At 39.5% G+C, this 16,716-nt stretch overlaps 1 protein-coding gene across 1 annotated transcript; it reads left to right on the forward strand.

Moving 5' to 3' along the window:
• Positions 1 to 1,491: 1,491 nt before the first annotated feature.
• Positions 1,492 to 9,692, forward strand: rx1 (retinal homeobox gene 1). Its single transcript, XM_079350134.1, has 4 exons — positions 1,492 to 1,745; positions 2,461 to 2,785; positions 5,153 to 5,406; positions 6,785 to 9,692. The coding sequence occupies exons 2-4, from the start codon at positions 2,476 to 2,478 to the stop codon at positions 7,274 to 7,276; spliced, it is 1,056 nt and encodes a 351-aa protein (XP_079206260.1). The 5' UTR covers positions 1,492 to 1,745; positions 2,461 to 2,475; the 3' UTR covers positions 7,277 to 9,692.
• Positions 9,693 to 16,716: the final 7,024 nt, after the last annotated feature.

Below are 16,716 nucleotides of genomic sequence, written 5' to 3' on the forward strand. Positions count from 1 at the left end.
CTCTCTGGAACAAAATACTTGGACTAAATACTGTACATAGTCTGATATAACATGTTTCTTAACATGTGTGAGGTCAGAGGAAATCTCTTTAGCGTCTTTGGTGTCGTGGCAGATTTCTGTGACACTAAGCTGAGTTCAGCTCTGATCTGCACAGGCAACACTGATGGGACACAAAGAGTGTACACCCACAAGATGAATGTTGGTTGTCATTGCACAGTCAGGATTTTGTTTTTGTTCAGGAGTTTGTTTTAATAGACATTTACTTATAATTAACCTAAAAAAAAATGTTTGTACCATCACCACCTAGCTTAATAAACAAAAGGCAAATCAAGTATCAATGCATTCCTACAGTGTGATCTTTCACATCTTTCTGACTTGTGTTTTTAATATTGCTGAGACCTGACATTACATCTAGCCACCAAACTTAATGTGCTCTGTTGCATCATGCGCTTCTCTGCCCAATTTTTTTAAGTTCAACAATATAAGTAACAGTATGAAATGACCTCCAAGAACACAAATCATTTAAAAATGTGATACAATAAAGCTCCACTTATCAGCCTGCTTTAGTTCAATGCTAGTGAAAAATAACCTCTTTCATGCAAACTCAACTGAGTTATACTGACAATTAAATAGTATTAATGCATCATTTTATTTATTTAAGCTGAAAAATAACATCAAGGAAATCCTTGTTTGTTTCAGTTTAGCTCTAACCGATGACCACTGACGAACCTGGGATTGTTTATTTAAACTTAGTATCCCAAAAAAATCAGCAGGTGAAAGTCTCTATACAGTCTGTAGTTATTAGACCAAAGCAGCATTTCCTATACATTTTCTTTTTGTAGAATAACATATCATTCAAAATCAAAATAACTTAATTGTGCATGATTTGTAAAACAAGGAAAGGAAATTGAACCCACACAGATCACATGTAGAAAACTCATATCAATAGAAATATTTAGGGTAAATTAGATATGAGGATTTTTTTTTTTTGTAAATTAAATTAAAAAAAGGTTTTGAGGTGAAATATGTTTAAATATTTATGATTGAAAAGCTTTTTCATTCAAATGTGTCAAGACAAGTATCAACTTGTAATATGTAAATACTTCTTATGCTAATAGTTTTGACTCATTGTCTAATCATCTAAGTTTTTTTCATCTATAATTCCACATAGTGTGGTTTTCTCGCTGAGCTCAGTGAAAACTCTCAGCTTGTCTTTTGTCTTTAAAACAATACATTTATGAAAGAAAGTCCTGTCCGGGCTTCATTAGCATGGGCCTCCTCCTGTGGAGCTGAATGGAAATGACATTTAAAACAATTACTTGGGCAGAAAACAGCTGCTAATCACTCTTAAAGGGGAAGGATTCCAATTAATAACCCTTTGCTAATCCCCTCGTTTCACCTCCTACGCCCCCTCTGCTCAATCCACCTCTCCCTCTCTATCTTTCTCTTCTTCCACTGTCCTCCCTGAGCACGAGTGCATGGCATCTGATCAGCACTGTTGAACCTCCTTTTTCAACAGGGTTACATGGTTTAGAAGAACTTTATTGGACTGTTTCTTGAGTTTTTTTTTCTGTCAGGACTGTTTTACTACATAGAGACATCTTCTAGAGAGATGAGAGGAAAGCAGAGCCGGCTGAGTGACTGCGAGCGGAGCACAATGCAGGGCTGGGAAGAGTGAAGTTTGAAGGAACAGGTGGAGCACTGGCATCAGCAACTTTATTATTTCAACATATAACTTCTAAAAGGTGAGCTCACACACTGTACTGTTGTATTGCTGTCATACTTTTTAGTGACACTAAACCTAACTATATTACCTAATTGGCAACTTAAGATGTGTTGGTCCAAAAGATAGTGATGTGATCACTGCACCAAATAAGAAAACTAAAGCCCATAAAATGAGTCCCTTACATTTGCTCTTCTACACGTCTGTAGATGCAGACTTCACTTTCAGAGGGACTCCTTTTATATGGTTTTCAATTTCTTTGCCAGCGTAACTTTAATAAACAATACATAAACCTCAATTAATGTAGAGCAGCATGAACTTCTTCTATCCAAAAGTAAAGCAACCTGTTAATAAACTGTTTGTATATATAATAAACTACTGTACAAGTCCTAAAACAAATAGCACTGTTTGTGCACCATTTATTCTTATCATGTTGAGTTTTGACTGAAATAAGAATCTTTTTTTTCCTTTTACAGAATCTGAGAAAATGGAATGCAAATAGAATTTTTGCTGATTATTCATATATTAAATTAACAAAATGGGGCTTATTAGCTTTGATCATTTGTAAAATAAGGAAAAGTGTTTTCAGCTCTGGACTCTCTGAGTGTCTGCAGAGGATAAGCTGGTTTAAATGTAAAAAGCTACATGGGGACAGTTATCCAAGGATCCCCAGGTGATCTCTGACCTGTCCTGCACCTTTAGTCCTTCACTTAAACCTTTTTTCCTTCTGGTCGCAGTGCCCAGACGCTCGAATGCATTTATCACTGGATACCATGAGCATGGTGGACGACAGCTGCCTCTCACCCAGCAACTTCCACGAAATGGGGAAAGGTGGGGGCATTGCTGCGGGGGGCCGCGTCCACAGCATTGATGTCATTCTAGGTTTCAGCAAAGACCAGGACCCCCTGCTCAGCCCCGCCGGGGCCCCACGGCCCCATAAAGTGGACATAGATGGCCTTGCAGAGCCTGGGAAGCAGCAGGAGCCCCAGTCACACCCAACATACAGCGGGCACCTTTCCTCTCTGAGAAATGGGGGCACAGAGCAGCAGCAGCAGTATCATGGTGAGTCTGACTGCTGAAGCTTGGAATGCAGGTTTCCGACCTGGCAACATTTTCAACTGTATCCCCCTTTTGAGCACTCTTACTGTAAGGGATCCATTTTCTCTTTAGGTTATGTATTTTTCAGTTCAGATCTTGCCTGATGATAAAGTTTTATGAATCACACAAAATGTTCAAGGTTAGTGTTTTTTACAGCAGCAACACTGCTCCTAAGAGTGAGCCCTGGATTCAGAATTTCCTGTTTGAATCAGAAAAGAAAGAGTTGATTTTGTTGCACTGAAGTCAGGATATGGATGCTCTTTAACGCAATAAACAATAAACATTACTTGTTGTCAAAATTAGTTAAAGTGACCTGGCTACTGACGAAAGTTTAATAATCAAAATGAAACATGTTCAAGAGCCAGACTGAACTTTTCATTTCATAAAAAACTTAGAAGCTAAACATCTCTCATAACTTTTAAAAAGTTTCGGACATGGATGTCAACTTTAAAAACAATCATGCAAATAGCTGCAATTGAAACTTTTAAATATAATGATAATTTATCTACATTGTAGAGCTTAAAAAATGTCATGAAACCAGACAACCTTTGTTTTTCAAGACAAGTACCAGTTTCAGTGCAGCATTTCTGTACAGTTCATGTTGCACACGGTTGCCATGTAGAGCCTCTTGCATTAACAGAGTGGGCTGAGATTGAGAGATAAATCACAGAACAAGATGGTGTAGGGGCTTTATGTCCCCAAACCCAATCCCATCCCCTTGTGGAATTCCCCTAATCTTCTCTTCTGTGCAGATTAGATTTTACAGTAGTTCATTCGGGTGTTATTGTCATTGTCCCTGTCTCAGAGTCAAATTCATCCCGTTTAATCTAAAGCTATTTTTCACATGCAGGATCAGGCAGGTGGTTGATGATTTTGTTTTGTGTCAGAAAGACAAAAAAATGACATTTCCATGAAAACAAGATGGATATACCTCCAATTCAAACTCAGATGCTGGGGAGGGGGGGGGGGGTGCATTAGTTTCCTTTGATTAACGTACATCAACACTAATGACATCATTCTTTTGTGTGTAAGTATCCTGTGAAGTCAGCCCATGTTTCTTCCTGAATGAGCATTTTTTCTGTGTTTAGTGTCAGTCAAACCCCCCCCCCCCTCCCCTCTCTGTGCTGAGACGTTCTGTCGGCTGATAAACAGTGGGTAGCCTTCAGACCAGCGGCTGTGATGGTCTGACAGGCCCAGAGCTGGTCACTGAACCAGACCTGACCTCTGCCTTTGTCCGAGCCTGGCCTTTGTCATAGCTGCTTAATGAGAGGTGGATAAATGAACCCCTAAAAAAACTGCGCTGCCTCTGCTTCAGCTCCCGTTTGTCAGTTGAATGACCTCCTCCCTTTATCTCCATTGACACATCTCCGTCACAGACACAAGCTCACAGTTACATTTTTGTACTGTTTATGCTTTGACTGGAACAGTTAACGGGGCCGGAAATATTTTAAAATGTTTGGTCAAGATATCATCCTTTTAAAAGCTTGACACTGTTGCAGGTTTAATTAGATAATTTAATAATAACATGAATCAAACATAATGAGAAAACCTGAACGCTTTAAGTGATGGATCTTCAGTGACATGGAGAATAAAGCAGCCGAGGAGAGAAATCCCAAACAACCTGAAAGATTATGTAAGGAGGCTGATCGAGGTCTGCTCCTGGCAGACAACTCTTTTAGAGAAGCTGCTTCACAGGAGCAACTGATCTCATTGATCTTTGGACTTTGCTTATTTGATTATCTGCTGTATATCTACTCAGCTCAAGTCTGGAGGGACATAGTTAATTGTGAGACAGTTGCAGTAGAAGTCTTGTCAGTGGTATTGATGTTGATGTTGATGGGATGCCGACATGTTAATGTTTTGTGTTTACTCTCTCAGAAATAGACATATGATAATAAAAAATAGAGCGATGTGTAGCAAATTCAGTTGACTGTCAATAAGACAATCGGAAAGTGCTTTTATGAGTCATACTGTTGGAACAATGTATGCATCTTTTTGTGGGCACTTTAAATTTGGAGAAGATAAACAATGGAAACAATTTCCTTAAATCCGATTAGGAATGTTTTTGAGCATCATAGAAAGTTCAGGGGATTGCTTGCTTCACTGACCTACAGTAGCCTATTGTTGCAGGTGTCAAACTAATGTCTGCTCTACTGGAAAGAGCGAACTGCATTCTTCATTTGAACTCCCCTTCTGCTTGGGTCTTTCTTATAATCTGTTGTTTATGTTGTTCTAATATGCAATGTCTAATGAAAAAGAAAAAGTATAAAAAAAATGTTGTGTGAAGTAAATGTTCAATCCTGACTCATTTCTCTCGTGTGTTGTGAACAGATTCAGGGCTTTTCACGAACAAGTGTGACGAGGAGCTGAGCGATCTGAGGAAAAGTGTGGAGAGCGATGAAGGCAAGTCACCAGAGTCATGCAAAGACGATCAGCCCAAGAAGAAGCACAGACGCAACCGCACCACCTTCACCACCTACCAGCTGCATGAGCTGGAGCGTGCCTTTGAGAAATCCCACTACCCGGACGTGTACAGCAGGGAGGAGCTCGCCATGAAGGTCAACCTCCCAGAAGTCCGAGTTCAGGTAGGAGGAGCCACAACATGAGTCATGATTCCAGAAAAACAAGTTTTCTTGTTAGAAGTGTTAGGGGGAGCCGGTAGCACACCCCATGTGCTGAGGCTATAGTCCTGTTTACAGCAGCTGTGGGTATGAATCCTACTGTAACATGGCCCTTTGCTGTCACCCCCTCACTCTCTTCTCTCTCTACATCTTTCTTCAGCTGTCTTATCCAATAAAGGCAAAAATCCCCCCCCCAAAAAAACTTTAAAAAAGAAAAGAAAAGCTTGATGTTTTAGCTCAGTTGTATACTCAGACACCACATTACAAGGTGAGTTAAGAGTTCAACTGTTGTTTTTCTAAATGCTCAAGCCCTGTGTAGCAAAACAGAGGATCTCTAAGCCTTTGGCTTGTCAGTGCACAGGTCAGGAGATTGAACTTGACAGTTACAAGAGTACGGTTTGTGTTCTTGACTGTAAAAACACACAGAGACAATGTCAAATAGCGCTATGAGAAAATAAAGGTGCAGTTTTTGGATTGAATATTTTTTAATTTAGAGACAAACAGACCAAGTTTAGTCGAGTACTTATTAGTCTTTAATTACTTTTTAGTTAATTATTATTATTCAATGTTTACGTTTGAGAACACAGTTTAACCAAAGTTAAATTCCTTGTGTGTTAAACATACCTGCCCAATAAAACTGATTCTGTATAAAATTGTACAGTTTAGCTGTTGGATGTTGAAGTAAAGCTCAAAACCAATCAATGATTTGTACAACTCAATGTTAGCACCACAGCCACTTTTAGTAAATTTGTGGAGCACGCTGTGGCTGTCATCAATGATTTAAAGTTTGCTATGTAAGTGGAAGTTCATTGGTTTTTAATTTAAGTGTGATTTAAAGAGGGAACTTTCATCAAATGATGTGAGTCTATTGTTCAATTCAGACATCTTTTACAGTTGAATGATGAATAATAACAAGATTCAAGGTCAGACTCTCAAAAAAGTTTTAGATTGTGCTGTAAGCATGAGGATAAGCACACTGTACCTGCAGGGTAAGACTGTGAATGCGATACTTCAATCAAGGTTTTTGGTCTTTTTTTCTGAAGTCAGCACGGTCAATAGTCAACACTCAAGGGAATCCTTGCATGCATATATACAATTAAAATAAGATGTATCCAAACGTTGATAACGGGGTGCAGGCGGCCAAGTGGTGAGGTCATGCCTCATGTACAGAGGCCATAGTACTTTGAGCGAACAGCCCAGGTTCAAGTCCGCCCGATCATGCCATTCCCCTTACGAGCTTTATCCACTGTCCTTTCAAGTAAATAAACAAAACAAATCTAAAAAAGTGGATAATGCATAATTGTTGCTTGTATTCAGGTGATTTCATGATTATGTCCCACAGGTCTGGTTCCAAAACCGCAGAGCTAAATGGCGTCGGCAGGAAAAAATGGACGCTAGCACCATGAAACTACATGACTCGCCTATGCTCTCCTTTAACCGCTCTGCACCTGTACACACCAGCATGGGCCCGATGACTAACCCCCTCCCTCTGGACCCCTGGCTGTCCTCTCCCCTGTCCAGCGCTACACCTGTCCACAGCATCCCGGGCTTCATGGGTCCGTCTCAAGGCCTTCAGCCGAGCTACTCCAGCCACAGCTTCCTCAACTCCAGCCCTCATCCTCCTCATCCTCACCCTCACCCTCACTCACATCCTCACCCTTCTATGGGTCAGGGAATGCAGAGTATGGCTCCTCCACCATACCAATGTCCTGCTCCATACCCTGACAAATATCCACTGGAGGACGTGGATCAGCGCAGCTCGAGTATCGCTGCACTCAGAATGAAGGCCAAGGAACACATCCAGTCTATGGACAAGACCTGGCAACCTATGTGACGAAACAAATAAAGCATGTTTAACAAAGATGTGGATGACACTGGAAAAGAGAAACTTGAGGTCGTTTTAACTGTTCAGGGTAACACTTCACTAAAATGCTGGAAAATGACAGTGACATTTCTGTTACCCACAAAGAAAGCACATGGACTAATGGAACTGGGAAACTGAGGACTTTCTTTGGACTTTCTATTTTTTTTTCTCATCTCAAGGACTAATAGCAGACTGAACTCTACAGCCTTGTTAAACTGTTGAATTTAAGCCAGTGGTTTGTTGTCCCCTCTGTCTGTAGGTGTTTAGTCCTACCTGGGTTGCTGTATAAGTAAATGTCTTCTAAGTGACCATTGCTTAAATGACAAATTCCACCACAGGGTCAGTATGTTTCTTTTCTGATCTGCCAAATTTTTGAAGCAAATCACAGTCGAAGAATGTTAAGATGTTGATCAATATTCACAATTTGACTTGTGACAAAGGCGTCCAGATGTTTATATGTTCCTCTTTTAAGATGAGCAAACCAGAAAAGCGCCTTTTTCTGGGGATTCTTACATTTCCCATCGCTTTTCTGTCATTTCTGTCAACATCTGATAATCAAGTTAGACAAAACACCTGCTATTAAGCAGTCCATTTTCACTTCTCCTCTCTGTTTTCTTTCCCACTCAGTTTGTGTTTTTACTAATTAATCCAATTGTCGCATTTTCATGGGTCAGCTGGGTCCAACTTGAGAGTCAAGTCTCCTTTTAATGTGAAAGCAGCTTTTCTTTAATGAAGGCATACAGATACATTACAATGTCTCTGACTGCATATTGTGTTAATCTGTTGTTTTATATAAGCCGTGTCATCACGCTCAACTAATCTCCCAACTACACTATGATTAACAAACTTACTGGCTGCTGTTTTGCTGAGATAAATTGTTTAACTGGAAGTTGAAGACAGCAGAGGCCTGATGTCATTGGAAGAAACATGTTTTGATAATGAGAGGCTGTAGAATAGATCAGAGATATGATGGCACCTTCGAAATGGCCCACAGCTGAGAATAAACCAAAAATTATTCTGCACAATTATGATGCACAATTATCTGATTTGTGCCGAGATGCTTTAAAGGAGGATGGAGAAAGAAAGAAAGAAGGAAGGAAGGAAGGAAGGATAAAAGACAGAAAGAAAGATGGGCTGAGCAGAGTAACCCTCTTTTTGCTTGAGTGGCTGTTGGAGGAGAAGACCTGTTGGCAGCTCACTGTTGGGTGACTGCGTGTACGTGCAGGGCAGCAGAAAGAGCCCTGTGTGATGCGTCACCCCACATAGTTTAGTCTTTGTTCGGCACAATTGATCCAAGTGTATCCTCTTTGTTTGAAACTGAAGGGGGTTTGGGGGGTAGGGGCACTGCACTAAAGTGCAGTCTGCACTAAATAGGCCCTTGTAACCATTTTGTCATTGAAGTTTTTTTTTGTGTCAATCAATGGAGGAGAAACATGGGTTTTAGCTGTTCCAATGTTTAGTGACACAGTATCGGTCTTTAACCATCTGTTATAGAGTCAAGCTCTGATTGTTTTTTAAACTAAACCATGGTGTGTTCAATAATGGCAGTACAGCTGGATACATTTGTATTTGGTTTGGAGATGTTTCAGATAAAAGCATACAGATTACATCTCACATACAAACAATGAACAGGAAGAAAAACTGTCTAACTTTTTTTGACTGTAAAAAGAGGGCGAGAAAGTCCTTGATGTAAAGTGCAATTTTAGAACTACTTTTATTTTTATATCTTCTTTTATCAACTGCTAATTGTCCCCTTAACAGCCCTTTTGTATGCTATGATATATCACCTAAATACGATGTGAAAGTTGTGTCAACAGTAAATCATGCGTCCATACTGAAGAAGAACAACAGCAGCAACACAAGTATAAAATCATTTCTGGTTTAATTAAAAGTTATAGTTATACTGCTCACAGGGTTAGAAACACAGTGTTATATCTGCTGCTCGTCATGTGTCATCGTGTTTTGTAAAGTTGTTGATTAGTGATGTTTAGCCTCTCTATTGTGGACAATGCCAGAACCTCATATGAGAATTATCGTTCAAGTTCAGAGCTTCTTTAGGATATTAAATACCGTACATGTGATTTGGGACCAAGAAAAAGCCAAAGGTTAGATAACGGACATACACACTAGAAGTTTAACAGTTTAAGTTGTTTTTTTTAATGTGAAAATTTACAGTGTTTTGTTTTTATTTCTTGAATGGCTGTTTCGCTTCTTATGTGTTGTAGTTATATCTGTGCTGTAGTGATTTTTTTCTTTTTTGCGTTACTTTTTTTTGGATCATTGATGTCCGTGTTCTGGAAAAAAAAGATCAAGATCTACTAAAAATAAATATAGTTTGATAGAATATGTTTCCCACTTTCTCTGTGCAGTGCTTTCATGTTGACCTGTGCACTCATTCCCACACAGTCAGCTTTTTTTCTTACCCCACTAAGTCTAAAGAGCAATCCAAGATTACTACAGTATAATCGTTATCATCTGACATACATGGGCAGACATTTTTCTTTCTTTTCCTGTAACACTAGTGCCCTGTCTCTCTTTGTCGTATAAGGGCTCTTTCTTTCTCTAGTTTTTTTTTTTTTTTTTTTTTTTACCCCTCCCGATCCTCTCTGCTGTTCCATGGTTTGGTGGCAGGGTGCCAGCCTGTTAGGAAGATGAGACTCCAATCAATCAGGGCTTTCCAGGGGGGCCTCTGACCACAAGGCCTGGCTCCCTAATTGCCCCCAGGCAGAGAGGCAGGCAGGCAGCTCAGCCGCTGCAACACATGTTCTCAGAGGGATCTGTGCCGCTGTGCGAGCTGGCCTCCTCAGTGTGTGAATCACTTTCCTAGACAGATGGAGGCCTGCATGGACCCAAGTACAGGGGACATATGGGAAGGCCAGTGGATAAAACAGAGTAATGTCCTACATCCTACACAGAAGTTATAAGTTACAGCATTACACTTCAATTGGTGTATGCCTCTCATGACGAGCATTACATCCATAGCTAAATTCCTGGTTTTCGAAAAAAAGGCTTGTTCATCTTTACAGATCAAGACACTAATTTAAATACAATTCAATCCTCAAATACCTTTTTTTATCATGTGGATACAAAACATTTATATTTAGCAGAATAAACACGATTTATTCTGCGATTATGATTATTTTCTAAATAAAAATTCAAACCTGGAGTGTTTCTTAAATTCATGTGTGAAATTAGTTGAAACACTATTTGTGATTTTTTTCCCCCCCCATTTACTTTATACTTTTTGAGAGAAGATGTGTTATTGTTAACAAAATGCAGGCATATGGGTCATTTCACATCTCAGCGCCCAACCATTTTGAATGTATTTATTATTATTGATGCACTATTAAAAAATTATTATACTGCATTGTAGGGACTTTAGAGAGCAGTTTGTAATTTTTTAGTCTGTAATTTGATGGATATACATGTGAAGCATAAACTGGTTAGTTGATTGCATGGCACAAGTGTGAGCAGTTATGATGACAGAACTTGATGTTAAGAAACAAAAGCAAAGAAATACACGAGTTCAAACCTCAAGACGCACACTTACTGTATTTAGCTCTGACTAAATTGTTTGAGGGGAGAGGGTTAGATTGGGCTCATGCTGATGTGTACAGATGCAGAGTGATTAAAGGAGAGCGTAGGCGAGTCATGTAGTTTCACGGTGCTGGTGTGCATTCAACTAGAGGGATTTCAACCCTTTCACTACTTTCACATGTTGACTTGTGTCAATGAGATCACATCCCACAGTGTTTCCAAACAATCTTCACACTGAATGTCTGGAGAGAGAGAAAAAAAAATCAACTTCCTTAGGAAAAGAGGAACAGACGAATGTGAGGAAGTCGAAGTGGGAGAAAGGAAAAAGAAAAACATTTAACAAGAGATTAAGCAGGAGAAAAGTGTGGGAGTGAGTGAGAGAGGGAGGGAGTAAGAGTGGAGAGGATGAGGGGAGGGAGGGTAGAATGGCTGCTCATCAGAGTTAATGATGTAGAAAATCCCCCAATTAGAGCGTTTTCCTGTGTTGCAGGATGAGTTCAGAGCAGGGTCCTCTGACAGCCTGAGGATTAGTACCCATACCGGGCTGGGCCGAGCTGAGCCAGGCCTACACAGACACTAACTAACTGCTGGACAGCTTGGCACTGCTCAGCTGGGGCCTGGTCGGGGCTACAGCCACAGCCAGGGGCCAGGGTAGGCATGCGTTTAGCGCCGAGTGAGTGGCACATAGAAAAGCATGGGAAAAAGAGCAGCAGCAGGATAACTGGGAGAAAGACCTGGTTCTCTCCCAAACAAAATCTCATATTTTTCATTCAAAGTCTACCTTATTTCATTCTAATTAAATCCCAGAATTTGCCATTAAACAAGTCATTTTTCAAACTATTTAATGTTTTGTCCTTGTTGATATCTGATGGTTGGTGTATAGTGTGAACGTTTTTTCATTATAATGCTCTCAGTGGATGCATCAGTTTTGGAGCCAAAACATAATGTAATCTAGTCTGGACATCTGGATGGTACAGAAAATCAATCAGTCCACATGCTGCTATAGATGTAAAATATATAAATGACAAGATAGTAAAACAAAGTAAGTGTGGTCGTGGTAGAACATAGGATGTCTTTTTTATCTTTCTGATCTGATCGTTGTGAGAATTCATCCAAACATCAGACAACCAAAGACAACAAAAGCCTTTTTACTCTTTCATAGTGAAATAAAAGCAAAAACAAATGAATGAGGAGGGGCTTGAATTTAAATAGTTAAAAAAACAGAAGTAGCCATGAGACCTGAACATTGATTTTTGACCTTGTGGTATTCTGTAAGTCACCATGGGTGTCATAGGGGGGAGGAAAAGTGGGACTGACCACTTAGGTTCCCAAACAGGGAGGCTGGATGTCAGCTTCAATTTTGACCTGTGCCAAAACTGAATTGTCAATTGTAAACAATCAATGGAACAGACTTTATCCATTGCATTTTCAGAGTGTTCTTCAGGGAGTTTGGCAGAGCTATGTTTTGTTGTTTTTATGAATGTGTGTGTGTCAATGAGTGTGTCAATGAAACATGAAACAATGAAACATGAATCAATAGATACAATACATTTTCAGATAAACAGACAGGTTTTAGGGTCATTCTTAATCTGGTTTTGAGGTTGTTTATATTACAGTACCAGTTTTATTGAGTACTTTCAGAAAAGGTAATTAAACAATCTTGCAGATTTTCTTGATGGATCGCAGTTGATGGCTATTAAATGTTTTAAACTGTTGCACAAATTGGGGTCGGACATGGCAAATTGCTTTGATAACTAGACAGCTGTTTGTGAAGAAGAAACCTTTGCAGCTTGTTTCTATGGTTGTTGATGCTATGATCAAACATGAACTCTGACAGGGTGTAGTAGTTTTAAAATGTGTGACAAAACTGCACTTCATCAATACTTCATCAATACAATGGTCAGCTCTGAAGTCTCACGACAAACTGGCATCGGGTTGGAATCTTGCAGATGCCTTGTAGCATGGAGCTGGCATGTTCTGGCTTCAACCTACTGAGAAGTTCCATGAACATTCCCATAAATGACAACAATTTCCTCAAAAACATTAAGAAATGTTGCTACAAAATGTCCTAACTCTCCTCCAGTACGCAGTTACTGTGTTTATTATGGACCGCTGAGTCTCCAATGACTAATTGATTAATTGTGCTGTCTATTATTTCGCTCCTGCAGCCCAGTAGATCTGAAAGGGCCACGGCTGGAGTTAACAGTCTTATTGGAAAGACGCGTTCCTTGGACAGGACAATAAGGGAAAATAGCGGAATTAATTGGGTTTGATTAAGAGAGCTTTTCAATGGGACACAGCTTTTTCGCATGACATAATTAGAGGTCAGTTGAGGGGGTCGTGGTTGAAGGGGGGGATTTGCTTGTTGGCGCCAGTGTTGTGAGGGTGTGTCTGTGAGGAAGACAGATAGACAGACAGAATCGGGGAGAGGGGGTTGCCTTCTTCACACTTGTAGAACTATGTTGTGTGTCCGATGTGGTAAATTTCTATTGGCTCACTCACCAGAAAGCACACAGTGAGGTTCACATGGGGCCTCTGTGTGCTCTGTGTGTGATTATTACCACTACACTTGCCAGCATTAAAGGCACAGTTCTCAGCCTTTTGTTACAGTGACATGGTCATTAGCAGTGCATTTCAGAGGCTGCATTATTGTATAGAAGAATAGTGTGTGCATAGAAAAGTGTTTGAGGCCAGCAATTTTTTTTTGATGAGAGTATACATGTAGAAAAAAAATCAAGCATTTATCACCAAAACACACATTATGAGCTTTTAATCTTGTTGCAGTATAATCTAAAGAAGCAGTCAGGTCATGCAAGCCCTTAGGTCTAAAAATATATCTGAACTGTCATGAACCAAAACAAGGCTTCATTCCTGATTAGATTATCACATATTTCATCACAAGCCTGCACCTGCCTTCTTAGAAAAAAATGTGACGTCACTGTGCTGGGATTTGGGATAGAAAATGAAAGTTTCTTTGAGCAAGGAATTAATTACAACACAGTTAATAATAAACGTGACATTTTGATGCAATAAAGTGGAGGGTACTCTGGGCATCAATTTCAATAACTCTTGTAAGTAAATCATTTTCGTATTTCATTTGGTTGATTTTCTGTTGTTAAATCAGGCCTATTACTTCAATTCACAAAGAGATCTTATTTCAGGTCCCATGTTCAGAGTGTATGAATAATTCCTGTTTGTCGGACTGCAGAAAAAGTTGAAGATGGGACATGAATAAAAAACGAGCAATGGCTCTTTCAAGTTAATTTAGAAGGAGACATTATGCTGGTTTAGGACTTGTGGAGGGTACATCGAGAAGCAGAGCAGTCCTGCCTTCAGCTGAGTGTGGAGGGGTCTGGTGTAGAGCTGGCACGCCCTCTATGTTTGGTGTTTGGACATGACAAGGAACTCACCCATACTGAAGTACAATAAAACACAATACATTTATTTTGAATTAATTTAAGCGCTCTTTTACTTTGATCAACAAATAGAGGTGGCCTACTTCTTTAGACGAATTTCTTGCAGATTATTGTCAGAGCACAGCAGCCAGAGATATATCTAAAAGACTTTTAGTTTGATGTTGTTGTACCTTACCGAATGAAAAATGCTGTCTGTGAAACCCGACCCTCCCCGAAAAAAACACTATAATATAACGAGTGATCGTAATAAAGACACCTCACCTGTTAGGCTGCTTATCATGCAGCACTTCCGTGTTTTGATTTGACAGACATACGTCACGATGACGAGGGAAAAATCCCACAATGCACTGTATTTTCGTTTTAGTTACCGGTACATTAAAAGAAACTTGACATTTCAATTATTTTTTTACCTGTTATCTGACTCTGTGTGGTGATATTTGAGGCTCGTTTATGTGTTTGTTTCAAACTACGTTACATTAGCTTCTAGCTTATTCAGCAAATATAGGGCACTGGTCATCATAAGCTTACATAGCCTCCATTTAGGTCTATCATTGACAGTGATATTTGATGGGCATCATTTCGTTTCTAGGAAACATCATTAATTTTTCGGGCTGCTAAAAAGCCATCACTATCAGAATAAACCTGTAGTTAGTTAGTTTTGTGTCCTTGTTTTGGCTTATTAGGGTTTGACTTTAAGTGCTAAGTGCTTTAATTTCTCATGGGATATTCCTTTCAACAAGATGTAAGAAAAATAATTCCACAGCTAAAGTTTGTATTTCCAGGTTACTAATTCATATTTTGGCAAATCGTGTTTATTGAGTACAGTAGCAGTCACATAAATATTTTTCTTTTTTTGTGTTGCCCATGGTCTCCATCCACCCATTAAGGTCAGGTCAGGATTTCAACTGAGGATGGATCAAGAGTATGAACACTGCCTTCTTCATCTGATCAATATTAAAAATGACAACTTGTGCCCTGTTGTCAGTTATTTTCTACTCCTTTCCTGTGTTTGTCTTTTGTGTTCTTTAATTAAGTTAATGTTTCACATAAACAATGGTCATATAGTATTATTGAGTTCTATTACAAATCAACAATTCTGAGCAAGTGAGCAAATTTCCAGAGCCTCACACAAATTGACTGACATAGAGTTATCACAGTTCTATGGCCACTAGCTCATCATTTTCTTCCCCCAGTAAGCTTGGAGACAGATTCTTTACGAACGGAGAGAGGGCAAACTGGAATATCAACTTCCATAGGATCACTGTACAAACACTGTTTGGGTAAACATCATGAAGAAAGTGCCCTGTCTTTGCAAGGGAAAAGCAGTACTCATGTATAATGAAAAGCCACAGTGTTTAGGTGAATTTGACAAATAGCACCCTTAATAACAACATGTTAATGTTTTCAGGAAAATAAAAAATCACTGTGTCAGAACTGAAAAACTAAAGATGCTTCCTCTGATCATTTCAAAGGTAAATGTTTGTCAGCGGTCTTTTTGGAAATTATGTAACTCTCCGACCACCTAGGATTACTTCTAGTGCAAGTATTTTAATTGTATGCCTGTGCATGTAGCCGATGGGCTGCGTACTCTTCAGAACCCCCAAACAGAGGAAAGACATCTACAGCCATCAACCCAAGAGAAGAGAAGTCTTTTCACTGGATGAGCATGTAATCTTAACTTCGTCTTTGATGAATTATTCAGGATATTGATCATATGATGTCAGAGCAAACACAGCTTGAGAATATGATCTAGAGCATGTAATAGGGGTGAAAAACAAAGTCAAAGAGGAGCAAAACACTATTCATTCAGTGTATATGTTATTGTAATGATGCTAGTGGAGACCCTGCTGGGGTTTTCTGTGCAGTATTGACTCAGTTAAAAAAGGTCATCACCAGACGATGGCAACAACATCTCTCCCTACTCTCTGTAAGCTGTCAGCATCAAAAGGTAGGATCACTGAGAAAGAAAATTGAAAAAAAAAAAAAAATTCAAGCTGCAAGCAAACAGCCTGTGTGTTTCTTATTACACCCGAGCTTCATAATGTCAAACTTTTCTGGTTGGAGTCAAAAATGGCTGTGTTCACAAGTAAGCCCACTCGCAAGATCTTAAAAATTTGTTCTAAAGCCCTGGATGCTCCTGAGCTTCAGAATGACTTTTACTTCAACTTGGTGGACTGCTTGTCTCTTGAAGTGTTCAGTGTCAGGCCTGGCTACACGTGTTTACCTGTGGAGTACCTATACTAACCAGGTGCTTCAGAGTGTGAAACGGAACATGACTTTTACTTGCTCAGTTGTAACATGTTTTTTTTTCAGGTTACAAGGTTGTATGATTTATCTACGGAGGGAGACTGAGAGGGTAGTTACATACAGCTTTCTGACTCCATAATTCTTTATATAGGTGCACTTTTGGTACGGGTCGTTTTTATTAAAATAACTATTTTTTGTGTATTTTTAGGG

This window comes from Symphodus melops, assembly GCF_947650265.1.
Source record: "Symphodus melops genome assembly, chromosome: 8".
Classification (NCBI taxonomy): Eukaryota; Metazoa; Chordata; class Actinopteri; order Labriformes; family Labridae; genus Symphodus; species Symphodus melops.